Source organism: Gadus chalcogrammus, chromosome 4 (assembly GCF_026213295.1).
Source record: "Gadus chalcogrammus isolate NIFS_2021 chromosome 4, NIFS_Gcha_1.0, whole genome shotgun sequence".
In the NCBI taxonomy this organism is placed as follows: Eukaryota; Metazoa; Chordata; class Actinopteri; order Gadiformes; family Gadidae; genus Gadus; species Gadus chalcogrammus.
In genome coordinates this window covers 17396415-17413987 of record NC_079415.1, presented here as the reverse complement: position 1 = coordinate 17413987, position 17573 = coordinate 17396415, and the positions used below count along the sequence as shown (strand labels likewise).

Here is a 17573-nt window from a genome sequence, read left to right as displayed (position 1 = left end):
CCAAGTTTACCGTCAGCAGAATTAGGAAAGTCATCCGATGGTAAAAAGATATGTCTCGCTCAGAACACAATTTCTGGATTCCTCATGATAGCTGATTATCATTAATTTGACCGATATCATGAACAAACAACAAGTATTTCTCCTTAATAGTTCAAATTGATGCACTCATACATAATTATGATTCATCATTCATCACATTAAAATAGTCCTACAATGCAGCTTCTTTCCTATATGTTAGCTGATATTCACTCGCACCATGAGGTCCATTTAATTATTATAATACATTTGTGTGTTGTCGTGGAAATTCCTCTGGAGATTTTGCATCTAGGACAGATGAGATTTCTAAATGCAACCAGCACACAATAGTTGTAGACAATTAACCTATTTTAATGTATGCATACGTTAGATTCTTCTCTAGCAGAGTGAGTCCAGAATACAGTTAGACAGAGTGATTTAAACATTTGCACATCCTCCCCACATTGCAGATGTCAATAATCAAATCAGGTTATGTTTACCCAAGACACAGAGTTGGCTTTGTTCTCATCAGGCATAAGGGGAAGCCCTCTCCCCTGTGACCTGTTGACCCCAGGTATAAAAATCAACATTTTGATGACACTGGGGAAAAGTAGGGTGGCAAGACAATGCAAGGAATAGGAAACAAAGCCTAAGATAATTAAAAGGTAACAAAATGTTTTTATCAATCAAAGTGTGCAAAAGCTTCATTTAAACACACTGTAGATTAATCGTTTTTAAAGCATTATATTACCTTTGGTTATGGCAAGCCTCTAGGACGGTGTATAAGAAGGATCCGCATGCGTCTTTGCGCGCTCTTCCACTCAGCGTCTGACGGCACTGCAGAGGAGGAGTGGCGCTTAGTGTCTCCAGGACTTACTTCCATTACATGCTGTCAGTTGCCAAATAGGAAGCGCAGAACACACACCACACCGCTCCAAGTCGTGAGAGACACCTTACGGGTTGTTTATGTGTTGTGGATTGAAAAGACCGCGCGCGTAAAGGAGGAACTATAAAAGACTCGTGCGTGTTTGGATAACTTTGGAGAAGAATGCGCCTGAACGGTGGCAAGCAACCGCGTGCGAACCGGGCGTACATCTGAATGTTGCAAATATTCCGTGTAGAAGATCGGGGACTGAAGGGGTGACGCAGAGCGATGAACAACAAGGTGGGAGCGGCGATGCCTGGGCAGCTCACTATTCCCGTCATTATGTTCATCTTCGGGGTGGTGGGCAACGTCACCGCCATCGTGGTCCTCCGAGTATCCCGAAAGGAACAGAAGGAGACCACTTTCTACACGCTCATCTGCGGGCTGGCGGTGACGGACCTCCTGGGCACCCTGCTGGCCAGCCCCGTCACCATCAGCACCTACATGAAGGGCGCATGGCCCGGGGGGGACCCGCTGTGCCAGTACTCCGGTTTCATCCTCCTGTTCTTCTTCCTGGTGCAGCTCAGCATCGTTTTCGCCATGTCCGTGGAGAGATACCTGGCCATAAACCACGCGTATTTCTACAACCGGCACGTCAACCAAAGGCTCGCTGCGCTCACTCTGTTGGCCATCTACATCTCCAACGCTTTCTTCTGCGCGCTGCCCAGCATGGGGCTCGGGAAGGTGGCGCTGCAGAAGCCGCCGACATGGTGCTTCATTGACTGGCGGACCAACGACACGAGCGTCGCTGCGTATAACCTGATGTACGCGGGCGTGAACTCCACGCTGGTACTGGCCACGGTCATATGCAACGTGATGGTGTGCGGAGCGCTGCTGTTGATGCACAAGCGCTTCCTCCGGCGCACGTCGCTGGGAGCAGACCCGAGGCGCGTATCAGAGCTGGGACGCCGGCGGAGTTTCGGGCGTTTGGCCGGAGCGGAGATCCAAATGGTGATCCTGCTGACCGCCACCTCCGCCGTGGTGATCATCTGCTCAATACCTTTGGTGGTGAGTACGACCTCGTAATATGAAGCTGTAAGTGTAAGGAGTTTTGTTAATTTTAGGAGGTCACGCAATATATTTTTTCAACAGCATTTAACATTTTTTAGAATATTATATTCTAGTCAAAGTCATCTAAGACTTTAAATAAAAAAGAATGGCACCATTTTGAACTTGTATGTAGTTGAGGTCACTCGATCAGCCAACAACAGCTTGGCCTGGTGCTGCTGTTGGCTCCGGGCCAGGCGTGACTGTGGTCACAGAGCAGGCTTGTGAACACGGCCAAACCGTGTTCACAAGCCTCGGCCAAACCCATACCAACGAAATGAATGCAAACTATTTGAATTCAACTATTATAACACTAATCTACAGAAACCTAACCTAGTGTCTCACTGCACGCAGCTGAGGATCTTCGTGAACCAGCTGTACACACCAGAGGCCGACCAGAAGATCAACCCCGACCTGCTGGCCATCCGCATGGCCTCGGTCAACCCCATCCTGGACCCCTGGATCTACATCCTCCTCCGGAAGACAGTGGTCCTCAAGGTGGTTGAGAAGATCAAGTGCCTGTTCTGCAAGATGGGCGCGCGGCGGCAAGGCAGCGGTCGCTTTCTCTGCATGGACGGTCACATGACCTCGTCTATCGTCTCGCATGACTCGCCGTCGCTGGCGTCCAACACGCTGATGCGCGTCCGCGGGATCTCCAAGTCCAACAAGTGCCCGTCGGAGGGCAGCCTCGACGGGAGCTTCTCGCACGCCGGCCAGCCGGCAGGGATTAATACCGGCCACTCCGGCTCTCCATCGATGACGACGGAGAGCTTTTTGTTTGAGGGGCAGCGAAGTACAGCGGAGGGGTGCACGGCGGAGGGGACCGAGTCCGGGTGCGTGTTGGAGCCTTCGGAACTAAGCGGGCTGCGCACCGGGAACGGCATGTCATCGGCAGGAGGACTTGTGATGGGCGCCAAGGACCACGCGCTTAACGTGACCTTTACCGACGTGGCGCAGAGCGCGCGGGAGAAATGCATCTAAACCGGGAACACGGAGCAAATCCACCGGACACATTACTGATGGATACTAGACGGTGTCATGTGACTACTGAGATGTAGTGACTATTAAGAGTCTGTGATGGGTATACTGAGATGTAGTGAATATTACTGATGGATACTAGACTGTGTAATGGGACTACTGATGTAGGCTAGTGAATATTACTGATGGATAGCCTACTGGACTGTGTGATGAAACTACTGAGATGTAGTGAATATTACGGATGGAGACTATAGACTGCTGCGATTGGACTACTGAGAGGCAGGCCTAGGCCTATGGGAGAAATGCAAAACTGAATGTTTTACTCGTACTAGTTGTCATTGTCAATATCGCATTTTATCTCTTGCAAATAGCCTCCGACAAAATACCCCCGCAAAAAATTGTAATCTCAAAAACCAACTAGGTCTAGCCCTGTTACTTTCATATTGACATTCTTTGTGTAAAGTGAACATTTTATTTTTACAAACCAAAAAAATGGCTGATTCTTCTGACTGGCTTTGCACTACCGTCGATGTGTGTCTCATGAATGATGTTAACTTTTTAGCATTTCACATTGTCTTCTCTGTGAGAAGATCCATAAGGTTAGGTTTCCATCAATTTCAGACCATGCATTCACATTTTTATATTAAACCATACTGGTTGTCATGGCAGCATGCAGTCCTACCCAAGCTATGAAAATAACTCATTTCGACATTTGGCAGCTAATACTGTAACTTCTAGACAGACATACATAATACAACTTAAACTAGGCCTATGCTACATCCAAGAATGTGTATTTCCTAAATGATCGCTCAAAGAATCGCTATTTGAACAAAGACATTGATTTAAGTATAAATCATTTGCTTTCTTGAAAGGTTTCCATTGTTTCCATCCCATTGTGAATATTTTCCTATTTATCAACGTTATAATTTTTCACGAATTAACGTCATGAACCGCTGCTGAATTCACGTTAGATCACACATGCAAATATAAATCTGTCTTTATGACCACTTCAAATTATAATAGGCCTATCCATTTCATTTCCAGTGAACTGTGTGGTGCCAAAATTAAATAAAGTAAAAGCCTAAATCACATTTAAAAACGTTGTCCTAAGTGTAAATTCCTCTCCATGTAGCCTATAGGAGACCGCGTTACGAGACTTACACCTTCCTCTTTTCATTATGCATTTGTCTGTTCATCGCTTTTAAAACACCCAAAATGTTACGCTTGGACGTGACTTTTAATTTGAGTTCCCCTAACAGAATAAAATAGAAGAGAAGTTTGTTGCTCAGCGGACAAATAATTGTCCCGAGCAGCGGACAGCATCCAAGGAATAACGCCCCAGTCATGAGCCAGATTGACTATTGATCACCACGTCTGGGGTCAGATCACCCACGCAACCTCGTGGATTGAAGAGAAGCGAGAACGATTGAAAGATGTTGCGTTCGATTTGTTATCGTCTGCCCGCGGATTGCCAAAGATTTCTTCCCAATAACCAAATCAGAAGGAATCCAATAGGTCTACATACACATCGCATTAGATAACTGCTGTATGATAGCACAATTAGTAAATCACTATCGCATCATAAGGGGACTCATCTCTTCATCACATGTCAAATATCAGCATTTAAAATTAAGTATAAAATGAAAAACACAAAAAATCAGTATTCTCTGATAAAGGTAAAGTTTGAAAAATCTTCTGAAGGTTCATGACATATTATGGATATGCAGGGCCAAGCTAAATAATTGCTCCAATAAGTTAGCAGAGATCCCAGAATGATGACTATTTACACTCTTCAGCATATCTGTGAGCACACAGGAATGTGCTCCCTATGGTTACATAAATAATTGTATGACATTGGGCGGATCGAAATATAGTTCCTTGTTTTAACAGTGTGTAGGAACCACGCCCAGACTATTGTCCCATACTGTCTGGGGCTTAAACCATGCCAAGTCACCTGCTTTTGGTTAGTGCCAGATTCTTGACATAACACACCACCCATTAAAATATTATAACTGTTATCAGATAGTATAAAAATATACTTTATCCAAAGTGACATCGTGGGGGGAGGAGGGGTTACTATCATTGTGAAATCTTCATTTAGGAACTTCTCTGATTCTAAAGAAGAAATGGTTTTGTGTTCAAAATTGGGAAGCTGCAGAAGGCCTACTGAGCCCGATTCCAGGGACCCAGAAGTCATTCCAGAAACAGGAACTACAGAAACTGTTGTGGATCAAGGGAACGGTTCAAAATGCTGTGGTAGTATGCAGTAATAAGAGGCTACATTTGCTGAGGAGATAGAGTGGGTTGGCTGGTAACCGGAAGGTTGCTAGCTCAATCCCCGGCGCCTCCTAACTGAGTTTTGAGGTGTCCTTGAGCCAGACACCTCAACCCAACTGCTCCCGCCGAGCTGGCTGTCACCTTGCATGGTTGGCCATTGGTTCAAAAAGCGCTGTATAGATGCAGTCCATTTAATGGTGCACACCAAGCCCTGCTGACCCTGAACAGGCATGCGACGAGAAGGGAGCAATGATACAGAAGGCAATGAGTAAGGTGGTGTATAGGATCTTAGCAAAACAAAGTCATTCATATTTTTGAGGTTTTTTATTTAATTGAATGATGTTTGGGTAGCAGAAGCCTCACAGTGAATATACAGCATGTTAAGATGTTAAGTGCCTTGGTCTTTCTTCAGATAAGAATGTTTTTCTTTTAACTTCCCTTATTTTGCAGAATAACAATAAAAAATGTGAGAACCTATGGCCTCTACGATTATTCTCGTTCTGCTTTTCTTCAACATATCAAGTAGTCCATGTGCTGCATCCGCGGCCTTTGTGTCCCTCGCAGCAGAAGCCCAAATATGTACATACAATGACACATAAATCTCTCTTTGCAGTGCGGCAGATAATTAACCCTGCGTTGGGACTGAGCGAGTGGAGGGGCGACCGGGTCCCACCTGCAAACAAAATAAACATCTAGAGCACTACGTTAAATAAAGTCGACCCTGCTCGTGTTGTCCCTGCTACGTACTACCACCTCCGCCGGTGGACCGCCTCAGAGCCCCCGCGCTTTGACCAGCGGCGCCTGGGACGTCTCAGCCCCGCCCGCCCCCGCCGGCGCCACGATGCTCCTGACGTTCCCGTCGGCGTCCAGCACCACCGTGGTCCGCCTCAGCTCCTCCAGACGCCGCTGGCGCTCTGCCACCGCGGTGCACGCCTCCAGCACCTCGTCCGACTCAAAGTCGTCGTAGTCGCGCCGCAGCTCGGGCGCGTCCAGCACCAGCCGCTGGGCTTCGTCCTCCTGCAGGGTCCTCTCCTGGGCGGCCCGCTGCTGCCGCTGGAGCTTCTGGGCCCAGGCCAGGTCCTGCTCCCGCAGTGCCGGGTCAGACGGACTCAGGTGCACCGCCACCTGGAAGGAGCGCACCGCCTGGGGGGGGGGATCCCGTGGTCAGAGATACGTTTTAGCACTGAATAAAACCTTCTTTTTATGGAGCTGTTTATCACCGGGTGATGACCGCTACATGTTCACGAGGCGTTGCTGTTGAATTAAGATCAGACTTTGAGATTCGGGATGGCCTTTCCCAGAACTCTGCTTTCGGCTGTAACTAATGTAGTGCCTTTTTCTGAGGGGCGTTTCCTCCTGCTGGTAAATGATTGTGGACATTCATCGCTGTAGGCTTTCTCACAAAGTCCTCTCTCTCCATTTCACTGAGATTAATAACTTGGGGTAAATACGAGTTAGTGTGTGTCCAACAAATGCGATCATCACGGTATAACAAGATTCTATTTAGGGAGGAATGGTATAGACCAGGGACTAACCATACAGGGCACAATCAATGCCATGAATCAGATTGAATCTGCCATTATCACTCAGTCCGCCTGGCGCTTCAGCGCCACTTGCAATATTCAGCGCACAAATTACTTCCAAACAGTAATAGGATCATATATCAGGCCTTGGTTCCAATAATTTCTTGCAAGCGACAGCATGAAATCAATCCTCCCACAGAGCAGTATCGACAAGACAAAGGATGAATAGGGGATTGAACGGACAAAGACAAGTCGAATGACAAAAGCAACAGAAAGCGATACCGTAGTCGGGTGCAAATTACAAATCGGGGTTGAATAATTAAAAGGGCGATGAGTGTATAGACCACCTCCTCTACCATGATATGTTCAAATCAATGTGGTTCTTCTGATGCCAATGCCAGTGACGCAGCTAGCTGCGTATTATATTTACTGTTATGGGGACATATTGTTATAAACGGCCATCAATTCTCTGTATCAGTACCAATAATGTTCTATTAGAAACACAGAATAAAACCGCTTAGAACCAAGTAGTCTAGACAGGGAGACATGGCTTCTATGCTGAACCAGAAGTCGAGCGGTGCCCTTGGCAGTTCTCCTCTGATCAGCCTGTAGCCAGGATGTGTCATGAGAGCATTTAACACACCTGCTAAAAACAAAGCCTGCTAATTCTTGCTCCATTAGAACATATCAGATCACCTTGCCGCCGCCCCCCCCCCCCCGTTCTCTTTACAAGTTTATTTCCTTTTCCTCCAACGGTGTACAACTGGCAACTAGTTTCACACTCGGCAGCTGAACAAAAAAACAAACATTGTCCCGATTAACATTATCCACCGACGGATGTCAGTTGAAGAAATACCCTTGACTTGTTTCACAAAGAATGCCCTAAACAAGCACCATCGCTCAACGGGGTGCGAGGGTGTCTGAGAGTCCTTGTTTACCAAGCGTTCCCTGCCTGGCGATAACCTGCACGGTAACGGGTCACAAAGGCCCGGCCTGCACCTCTTTTCTCAGCCTATTGGGTTACTCGACAACATGTCTGTGCACGGACGTCCCAAGGTGTGTCTTGACATGCCCTGCTAAAAATAGACCCGGTTTTCCTCTTCTGGTTCGACCTCTTCTTCCCGTAGCTCCTTTATATTGGGGGGTGTGGCTACATCTGGCTTAGGGCTTAGTGACTTTCAACACGTCCTATTGTTGATGTAGGGCACTCTGACCGCTCCGCCCCTCGGGTTCTGCATACATCCTCAGCTATATGCTATGCGAGTCCCGGCCCGCTGGCTGGCTTCACCCCGGCCTGCCTGGGATGCAGGGCGGTGGGGTAGCGGGCAGGTTTTGTTGTTTTCTCAGGTCCTGGCCTGTTACTGAGCTCCTCTACTCCGTGTTCCAATGCCGTGGGCCCCTCGGTAGCGCTTCCACAGCGGCTTGTTCGTCTTGAGGCTTTCATATGAAGTAATAAGCCCCGATAACAACACACACACACACACACACACACACACACACACACACACACACACACACACACACACACACACACACACACACACACACACACACACACACACACACACACACACACACACACACACACACACACACACACACACACACACAAGACATGTCCTTGCAAACTCTGCGGTTAAAGATTCCACAACTGACTCTAATTACTCTCTTTCTAAGGGGACATGCTCCGAGGAGGGCAGGAACCACTACTGTTTGGGCTGGGGTTGGACTAGAGGGGCAGATGGTATGGAAGGCTAAGTGGTAGCGGTGGGTAGGCGCACGTACCAGGTCCACCTCGCCCAGGCTGAGCTGGGCCCGGCCCAGGGTCTGCCAGCCCTCCCACCACATGGGCTTCAGCTTCACCGCCATCTCCGCCGCCTTCACCGCCGGGAACAGCTCCTGCAGGATGGACAGCACCTGCACGGCCATGACACAACACAAGGCATTCACATCCACGCACCTTCCACAGGGCACATCAGGTCACTGGACAGAGGTTCAAAGGCTTCAAATTAAGGGTTGTACGTGCCCAATGGCCATGACGTTTGTAGTGGCTGTTTCACCATAACATTGGTGTCAATGTGCAGCTCGACAACAAACGTTCAGTTCTGCGATATGGGCAGCACGTGGCTAAGGAGGTAGAGCAGGTTGGCTGGGAACCGGAAGGTTGCCAGTTCGATCACCGGCTCCTCCTAGCCGAGTGTCGAGGTGTCCCTGAGCAAGACACCTCACCCTGACTGCTCCTGACGAGCTGGCTGGCACCTTGAATGGTTGACACCGCCGTCTGTGTGTGAATGTGTGCATGAATCGGTGAATGCTGTGAAGCACTTGGAGTGGCAAACAGTTAGAAAAGCGCTGTATAAATACAGTCCAGTTACAATAGCTCCCCCAATGAACTGTGCAGCGCCAGGGCTGTCCTATTTGGTTTGTGCCGGTTCTCGTATTCCACTCACGCCGGTGATAATGAATGAGGTTTAAGTGTGTTTTAACAGTACATGAAAGCATCGTCTTATTTTTGGGTGACTTGATGACTAATGAAACATGGGGGTCCTGAGGCTTGATCAGTTGAAAACCACTGCTTTAAGGGGGTTCATATTGAGGCTACTTGACAGTGATTTAAGGGGTTTATATTAAGGATACTTTAAATTTAGGGTAAGGGGAAATACCAACAAAAAAAAAAGAACATAGATTATTTTGCAGTCCGAAAAGGTACATAAAATGTCAATTGGATTAGAAATGATATGTGTATTTAAAATACAAAGGGTCAAGTGATTATTTCACCATTCATCTGTGTTTTTGATAGACAGAGAGAATCTCAACAAGCAATGTTCTCTCAGGTCAAAATGTTTCCCATATTTCCGTTGTTGTCCAGCCTGTTCGTGGCAGCTGCCTGGTCATCAGAATTAGGATTATGACACAGGTCAAAGGATATTAATAAAAACCAACGTTTGTGCACTTGCTTTTCCTTAACATTATAAGAAAACTTTAATCCTGATCTTGAGATGCTGCACACCTCCATGTGCCTGCATCAGATGATCACAAGACAAATGATGCTATTCTTCGTTTGATCGTTCCATTGTTGAAGACAAACAAAACTGAATCAGGCCAGCCTTAGCCAGAAAGTAGCTTCAACCACTAACCCAACCGCCTACAGTAGTGTACAGGGCTCGGTTTCAGGATTAGCTTAATATGACCCTCAGTCTGGGGCTTAGTGCACAATAACTAACTACAATATCAATATATGCACAGTTGCACACAGGACTACACAATGGTGTCTGTGTGGTACATGAAGCTGACGAAAGGTTTCTGTGTAGACGTTGAAGAAGCACACAGTTTCAAATCCTCATAATTATTGCTGATTCAGTGACCCATGATATTGAAGAATTACAAACAATAAAGAGTTGACACATGGGCTATCTGATGCTTCTGGCAGTCAATTATGTTATGTTAAACTGTCTCTATTGTCCGGAAAGTGTAATCTGGTTTTCTGCCTCAGAGAAGAAATCAAATGTATTAAAAGCCAGAGAGGATGAGTAAAACCAGTGAGAAAAGCTATGTCATTAACAATAACACACAAGAATCAGCCAAAGGAAAACCATTTCCATCCCGCACGTCCTTCCGCTCAAGGTCCAAAGCCCGAACGGCAGAGCCCTTTCGGATGTTGTTGTGAACTCTCACAGGCCAAAGGGCCGCCTGATGGCAGCAGCTTAAACGCCTGACCTAATGGACCAGGTATGGTTCTCTGAGTTTGTTTGTTATCACAAGATGATCTTCTTCTGATCCGTTTCCACCAATGTTTTATAACACATAAAGTTTTATAAAAGCTACCCGATTAATTTATCTACACAAGTTGAGACCCACTCCTAGCGAACACAACACCCAGGATTCACCTGCAACCACCAATCCAAGATCGAGTTGAAATGCAGTACAAGAAAGCCAATATTAAGACTGGATTCAAACTAATCCCCTAACCAGTGCTGGCAGCGGGGCTGCATGGGGATTACTGCCAACAGGGTGTTGGTGTTTCTCTTATCATTTGCATAACTGTAGAACAGCAAGGTTGGGCTGATGTTTATGGATCATATATATATATATATATATATATATATAGAGCTTTGAGGCACACAATTAAATACCTTGAGTTTCTTCATTTGGAAGATATTGAAGATGGAGCGTTTGGCAGTAAACAAATGACTGATTGACATGAATAATACAACATTAAAAGTAAAGTTAAAAAAAGGGAAAGATTTCGTTTTATTTGTATTCTATTCAATATCTGTGCACGGTGTGCTTGCATGTAGGAGTGTGTGTCCATGTAATGTAGGTATTTCTATCCTCAAACTGTTGTGTGACTGTGCATTTCATTAATTATAAAATGACGATAAACAAATTGTTAAAAAGGAGAATTACGTTGGTCGTTGAGTGGTAAGAGATAAGGGATCAAATTTGTGAAGAGGAACTCAAACATAAAATCAACGCACGATCTGGTGTCAGCAGGATATCAGCTCGCACCAGTATTTCCCATGATGATCTAATGAACTCGAGCTACATACATTCACAGCAATGGACGTCGACGTGTCAGACACAGGGCCGACATTAAAACATTAAATATAGTGCTCACAGTTGTCAAGTCTTCTCGTTAAATTGTGACACTGGACATTAGGAACAGACAATAAAATAATCGGTGGGCCTGGTTTCCGGAAGGCGATTTCCTTCTCAAATGTCGGATAATGGGCAGATACGCGGTGCATTAGGAGCATGTGAGGAGACGGGGGATGTGGGAGAGGGGGATTGGATTACGCCGGAGCGACTGCTGGACAGGGGACCTCAACTTGAAGTGCACGTTCCCGTGGTCGCAGCATTAACACAAATGATTCCCGAAAAGAGGGGATTGGAGAGAGAAATAAAAATAGAATAGTATGATAATGGAGAATTGGACCAAACACAAACAGGAAGTTAGAGCAGCAGAGACGGCAGAACGACCAAAAGAAGAAGTAAGGGAAGGTCGAAAGAGGTGACAATTCCAAGGGGGTCGTTGGTCATCACCATGGAGACCAAGTGGCCTGAACGCATATCAAAGCGACAACTTTAAAGGAGAAATATTATGGTGTTTTCCCAACATGTAAACAAAGTATATGAGTTCCAGAAAATATGTTTTTTAAGCTCTTGCCCACCGCTATTCCCCTATTTCAGTCCCTTCATAATGCATTATTTCTGGTGTCTGTAGCTTTAATGCAAATGAGCTGCTGCCCATTGACCAATGAGCTGTCAGAGTGAACCACAGCATGGAGGAGAAGTGATTGTTGCCATGTGCGGACTCCTGGAGCTCTATATCCATATAATATAATAATAATATATAGGTATTTATGTAATATTATGTCTAACGTCTGACGTCTCTGGCACTTCCACAACATTAAAGACTCGTAGTGGGGGTTATCTCGGCCATGGTCGAGAAGAATTGGGGGAAAGGAACTTTGGCCTTGACTCTCTGAAGTTCATGAACCGCGACATGGAGGAGAAAGGGATTGAACTCCGGCAGCAGAGCTGCCGGACTGCCGCCGAGCTCCTCCTGCCGGAGCTGCGGGACTGCCGCCGAGCTCCCCGCCGGAGCTGCCGCCGAAGCTTCTGCGGCAGTCCGGTGGGGGGAGCTCGGAGGCAGTCCGGCAGCTCAGGACTGCCGCCGGCGACAGTTCAGCTCCCGGAGTACACACGCCGGAGCTGCCGGACTGTCGCCGAAGCTTCGGCAGCAGTCCGGAGGGGGAAGCTCGGCGGCAGCCGGCAGCTCAGCTCCCGGAGTACAATCCCTTTCTCCTCCATGTCTACTCCTCTGGACCACCGTCAAAGCGTCGGCGGCAGTCCGGCAGCTCCGGTGGGGGGAGCTCGGCGGCAGTCCGGCAGCTCTGGCGGAGAAAGGGAATGTGCTCCCGGAGCTGAGCTGCCGAGATCCCCCCGCCCGAGCTGCTTGTCCGCTGGTCCACAAAATCTTAGCTGTGCTCTGATTAGAGGGGTTGGGGAAGTGGGAGGTAATAATCAAATGTGCCCCCTTCCTATGTAGGAGGGGGCGCCGAAAACTGACTCGCTCGTTTGGTAACATAGGCAGGGTACTCTCAGAAATGCACACCTCACTAAAAAATGTACGGAAAAGTGTTGTTTCCATAATATCTCCCCTTTAAGTGACTAGGGTGGCCGTTTCACCATCACACTCACAGGAATATATGATCCTGTATAAACGCAAGGCTGGATGTGCACATACACACACAGACAGACATGCACACACACACCTTCGATGCATCCTTTCTTCCCACTGAATATGTTTAAGGGGCGGCCTGTGAAAATCCTGCATGTTGCCAAACGTGACACATCCACTAGGGAAAGTTACACACAAACACAGTGTATGGAGAGAAGACCTCTCAGGACACCAACACACCACGCCTCCCGCGGTAAGGGCCAGGTACCTTCAATGCAAGGTTAAAACGACCAGGCCCATCATGGGTTGACGGTTGTACCTGAGATTTCATTTCATACAGCAGATGGTTTTCTGGTGTGAGCTGAATGGCCTCGTCCCATTTCTTAATGGCTTCCCAATGCCTGTGGAGGGAGGGAGGGGGGAGAGAGAGAGAGAGAGAGAGAGAGAGAGAGAGAGAGAGAGAGAGAGAGAGAGAGAGAGAGAGAGAGAGAGAGAGAGAGAGAGAGAGAGAGAGAGAGAGAGGGAAGGGAAGGGGTTAGGTTTAGTGGAAGCCTTTTCAATAATGTAGAAATTAATACCTCAGTAATATGAACACCATTATTAAATGATTACTAACACATTAGGTAACAGTTAATGAACCGTTAGTAATCTTTCATTTTTGGTTACAAATATTTAACCTTAATGCATATTTTTAACAAAATAATTTATGTAACAGACACCCGAATGAAGTTCTAATTGTCAAAGCAGGGGAAAACCCTGTGTTGTTAGAGATGTCTCGTAAATCAGTGACCTTTATGCTGTATCTTTTGTACCGTTAAAGCTCACCAGACTAATCAGTTGGTACATAACAAGACTTAACATAACACATTTCCCTGACATAAAAGCGACATGTCACAGCTCGGCCATGGACGTTTGACACCAGATCCATGTCTTTCTCCTCGCATGAATAAAAACCATTTGAGCGTAGTTTGTGAGAAAGACCGGCTAGATGCCTTTAAATAGAGACACACCTTCATATCGGCCTAGCTATTTCATGCAACACAAAGGGGTGTGTGTGTGTGCGCGCGTGCGTGTGTGTGTGTGCAATAAAGTCCAACTGATGCCAACTTTTTGCATGTAAACTGTGGCTCTATCGACTTCTAAACTGCCTTGCACAGTTCTGATCTACAACATTTTAACATATACTGAGAAAGAAGCTATAAGCTGTTTCAGCTCTGCCTAAGCAAGTTATCTTTTGGCCTGTGAACCCTAACAGTTACCAACTTTATAATTGGTAAAAATGCATTCACGAAATGTTTTCATCAGAATAACTTGTCAGCATGCGATGGGTCGGTCCACTCAGCAGACGTGTTGAGTTTTCTCTCCTAGGTGGGGACATCCGAGAGTGACATGCTCCTCTGCACAGCGCTCCTCAGGTCAATATTGACAGAAGAACAACATGAGATAACCCTGCTAGATTGATTACCTGCTCATACAGGTGCTTGACAATTAGTGCTGCGTTTGCATGCAGCCTTAGCTAATCAAATAATGTAGAAACACAGGCACTGACCTAGAAAGGATGGGGTTCATGAGGGTTACTCTTTATTGCCAACAGACCAGGCATCCAGGTCTGACGGAAAGCGTGGTTAAGTTAAGCGAAAGTTAACCTGACGTAAATGGCGGTTGGGGTTCTCAGAAATCCAAATCCTAATAAAGAGAATTTTCTTTTTCTTTTTTAAAAGCAACGGCTGCAGCTACAGAGTTCGGTAATGTAAAAAAACATGTTTGTATCACTTAATGTATTACTATTTATAAAACAATTGGATTTCATAAAAACTAAAAAACAGTCCTTTACGCTCCATTTATATCAAAACAAAAATGATTTATGCATGTTGTTATGTATTCAACGCACTAGGGGGCCTACTTTACACAATAACTAATCTTCCACATCGACTCCATCCACATATTGCGGGCAATAATCTCTGTTTTCCTTTCATGTCCCAATCATGTCCCATCTACGGTAAGAAAGAGACCATCTCTTACACCTCTTCCTCAGACGACGAGGGACCATCCAAATGCAAAACCAATTGACCTTTGAAATAGTGGCAGGTTTTTCAGCAGCAGTCCCCACTATTAAAATAACCTGTTTAATTCAACCAGTTACGGTTGATTACATTCATGCATCTACATAGCCGATACGTTGGTGGCTGAGGAGGGTGCAGAACATTATCCTGATCCAAGCACATTATCCAGGTCTAAGCATCAGGACCAGAGAAACATCATTTCCACATCGGAATCCACTTAGATCACACAAAACCCAATTAGGGGCCGCTTAATGGGGGCAACGACATTACGTCCACTGGGCGATGACTTTCATGAAGAGTGGACCTAAAATACATCTGAAAAGGTCTCTTACACTGGAGGAAATATCAAATGTCAAAGCGTGGTTGATGTCAAACCATTTCAGCCCCCTGAAACCTTTTGTGTTCACGGCAAACAGAAATGCGAGCCTTGGATGCGTCGCTCTTCATCACGAGGAGGTACTAGAAACTATGACGAGAAACGGGGTACGTCCCATGGTTGTTCCTAAACGGCTTTCAGGTAACATTGATTCAGGGCCGCTACACACATAAGGTGCAATACTTCTGAATACACTTATACACCCAATTCTCATTTTAATATACTTACAAAGTTTGTATCTTTAAACGACTAGTGCTATTATTGGAACTAGTGCTCTAACTGCTGGATAGTTGAGCACAATTCCTGGCTCAGCGCTTTTCATTTTACCATTGACCCTTTGTTAACCTACGTGTGACTAATAAAGCTGAAACATAAACAGTGGATGTTTCTTCCGTATAAATCACAGGTAAATCTCTGTGCGTAAATTATTCATTATGTCCTTTGCATCCATCTGTGCAAAGGACATAATAAATAAACCTATTGATTAACTTGAATAGTTAACTTCTAGATTTCTTACACGCCATAAGAAGCAGAACAGTACAACAACATCTGAGTAAAACCGCAAACCATAACCACAAACTAAAAGAAGATTAACTTTAACGTAATTTTCAGATCTCATACTAATAATAGTGGACTACATGAGGACGAACATTAGTGGACTAACATTAGTGAACTACTTGGACTCACATTGGTGAACTACTTGAGAACTCACATTAGTGAACAAAATGAGAACTAACAGATTAGTGAACTACGTGAGGACTAACGTTGGTGAACTACATGAGGACTAACATTAGTGAACTAAAAAAGGGCTAACATTAGTGAACTACATGAGGAGGACTCACATGAACTACATGAGGAATAACATTAGTGAACTACATGATGACTAACATTGGTGAACTACATGAGGACTATTAGTGAACTACATGAGGACTAACATTAGTGAACTGCATGAGGACTAACATTAGTTAACTACATGAGGACTCACCGTTGCAATAATAGTACCCCCCCTCTGTAACGCTATGATGCTGCATAGGAAAGTTCCATAAGTAAAACTTAAAGTACAAAAGGAAACCCTTTCTGCATAAGTTTAGTATCCTATAATTAATTTCATTTGATTCATGGGTGCCCATTCTTTTTTTTTATTTTTCTCGTTCTTTCTTTCTATTTGTCTCTCGTTTCTCTCTCTTACCCCCTCCCCCTCCTCTGAGTGTCCTCTGAGTCACACACACAGGGGATGATATCAGCCTCATTTTGATCTTACCTGCCTTCCTCGGCCAGCAAAGCACCTTCACCCTTCAGCCTCTCGCTCTTGGTCTCGCAGTCTTCCAGCAAAACCTCCCGGCGTCTCTTGATGGCGTGCATCCAGTCCACGCCGTCCTCTTTACGGGGTCGGTCCCCTGCCTTCTCTGCCTCGGACTCAAACTGCTGTAACGTGGACTTGGACACCCTCTCCCCAACCTTCCTCTTCCAGCCAAATGAAGCCATTTTGAGAGACTAAAGGATTAAGTAGCTGTTGACAGTGGGGGCAACTTGATAAACTCACGTTTAGTTCTACCTTTAGTTCACTGCAGCCCTCATGGTTATTACAACTTTATAAACCATACGGTTGTGGCTGTGTGGCTCGGTAACCTTTATGCTAGTCTTCTGCAGTCCTGGGCATAGCGCTACAGCTTAATGGAAAGCATCCATGTCTGACCCTAAAGGCAGAAGGGGTGTTCGGATGACTCAGAAAGTATTGAATTATTAACATACATCTACAGCCACACCAAAATCTGAAGCTTTAGTTATACTTCAGATACTACAGCCATGTTTTGAGCCTTCAAATTCTGCCCCGGAAGAAGAACCGTGTTGTCCTGGAAAGTTAAAGAGATAGTACGTATTTTAGGAATCACTTCATAAATACACATCCAAGGGGTGATATGTTTGTTCGACTTTTCACTTTGCTTTAGACAGTTGTATGCCGTATTTATACATGTTTTACGTCTGCTAAGCAGCTGGAACAATCTAAGTCTGAGCCAGGGCGAGTTCGCGCCGTTCAAGAACGCCCCTCAAAATGCGTGAAACAGCTTGTTTGCGCTCAAACTATGCAGTGGCGGTGTCACGTTAAAATTGTACCGGGGGCGAAAATTGTACCGGCCTACGTCATCGTTTGTTTACATCCTGACAACCTGACAACCTGCCCTGC

General features: G+C 45.9%; 2 protein-coding genes across 2 annotated transcripts; one reads left to right on the top strand and one right to left on the bottom strand.

The window, feature by feature from the left end:
• The first annotated feature begins 846 nt into the window (after positions 1-846).
• Positions 847-5718, top strand: ptger4b (prostaglandin E receptor 4 (subtype EP4) b). Its single transcript, XM_056588506.1, has 2 exons — positions 847-1948; positions 2342-5718. Exons 1-2 carry the CDS (start codon positions 1169-1171, stop codon positions 2966-2968), a joined length of 1407 nt encoding a protein of 468 aa, XP_056444481.1. The 5' UTR covers positions 847-1168; the 3' UTR covers positions 2969-5718.
• ttc33 (tetratricopeptide repeat domain 33) lies at positions 2841-17465 on the bottom strand. Its single transcript, XM_056588508.1, has 4 exons — positions 16650-17465; positions 13269-13350; positions 8551-8682; positions 2841-6385 (listed from the first exon to the last, which is right to left on the bottom strand). Exons 1-4 carry the CDS (start codon positions 16871-16873, stop codon positions 6014-6016), a joined length of 810 nt encoding a protein of 269 aa, XP_056444483.1. The 5' UTR covers positions 16874-17465; the 3' UTR covers positions 2841-6013.
• Positions 17466-17573: the final 108 nt, after the last annotated feature.

Bases quoted from the DNA above. Each gene is read 5' to 3' on its own strand.
- ptger4b (XM_056588506.1), top strand. From the start codon at position 1,169: ATGAACAACAAGGTGGGAGCGGCGATGCCTGGGCAGCTCACTATTCCC. The intron at 1,949-2,341 runs GTGAGTACGACC...CACTGCACGCAG, and splicing joins TCTGCTCAATACCTTTGGTG to CTGAGGATCTTCGTGAACCA.
- ttc33 (XM_056588508.1), bottom strand. From the start codon at position 16,873: ATGGCTTCATTTGGCTGGAAGAGGAAGGTTGGGGAGAGGGTGTCCAAG. The intron at 13,351-16,649 runs GTAAGATCAAAA...CTCCCTCCACAG, and splicing joins TTGCTGGCCGAGGAAGGCAG to GCATTGGGAAGCCATTAAGA. The intron at 6,386-8,550 runs GTACGTGCGCCT...CCCCCCCCCCAG, and splicing joins GCCTGGGCGAGGTGGACCTG to GCGGTGCGCTCCTTCCAGGT.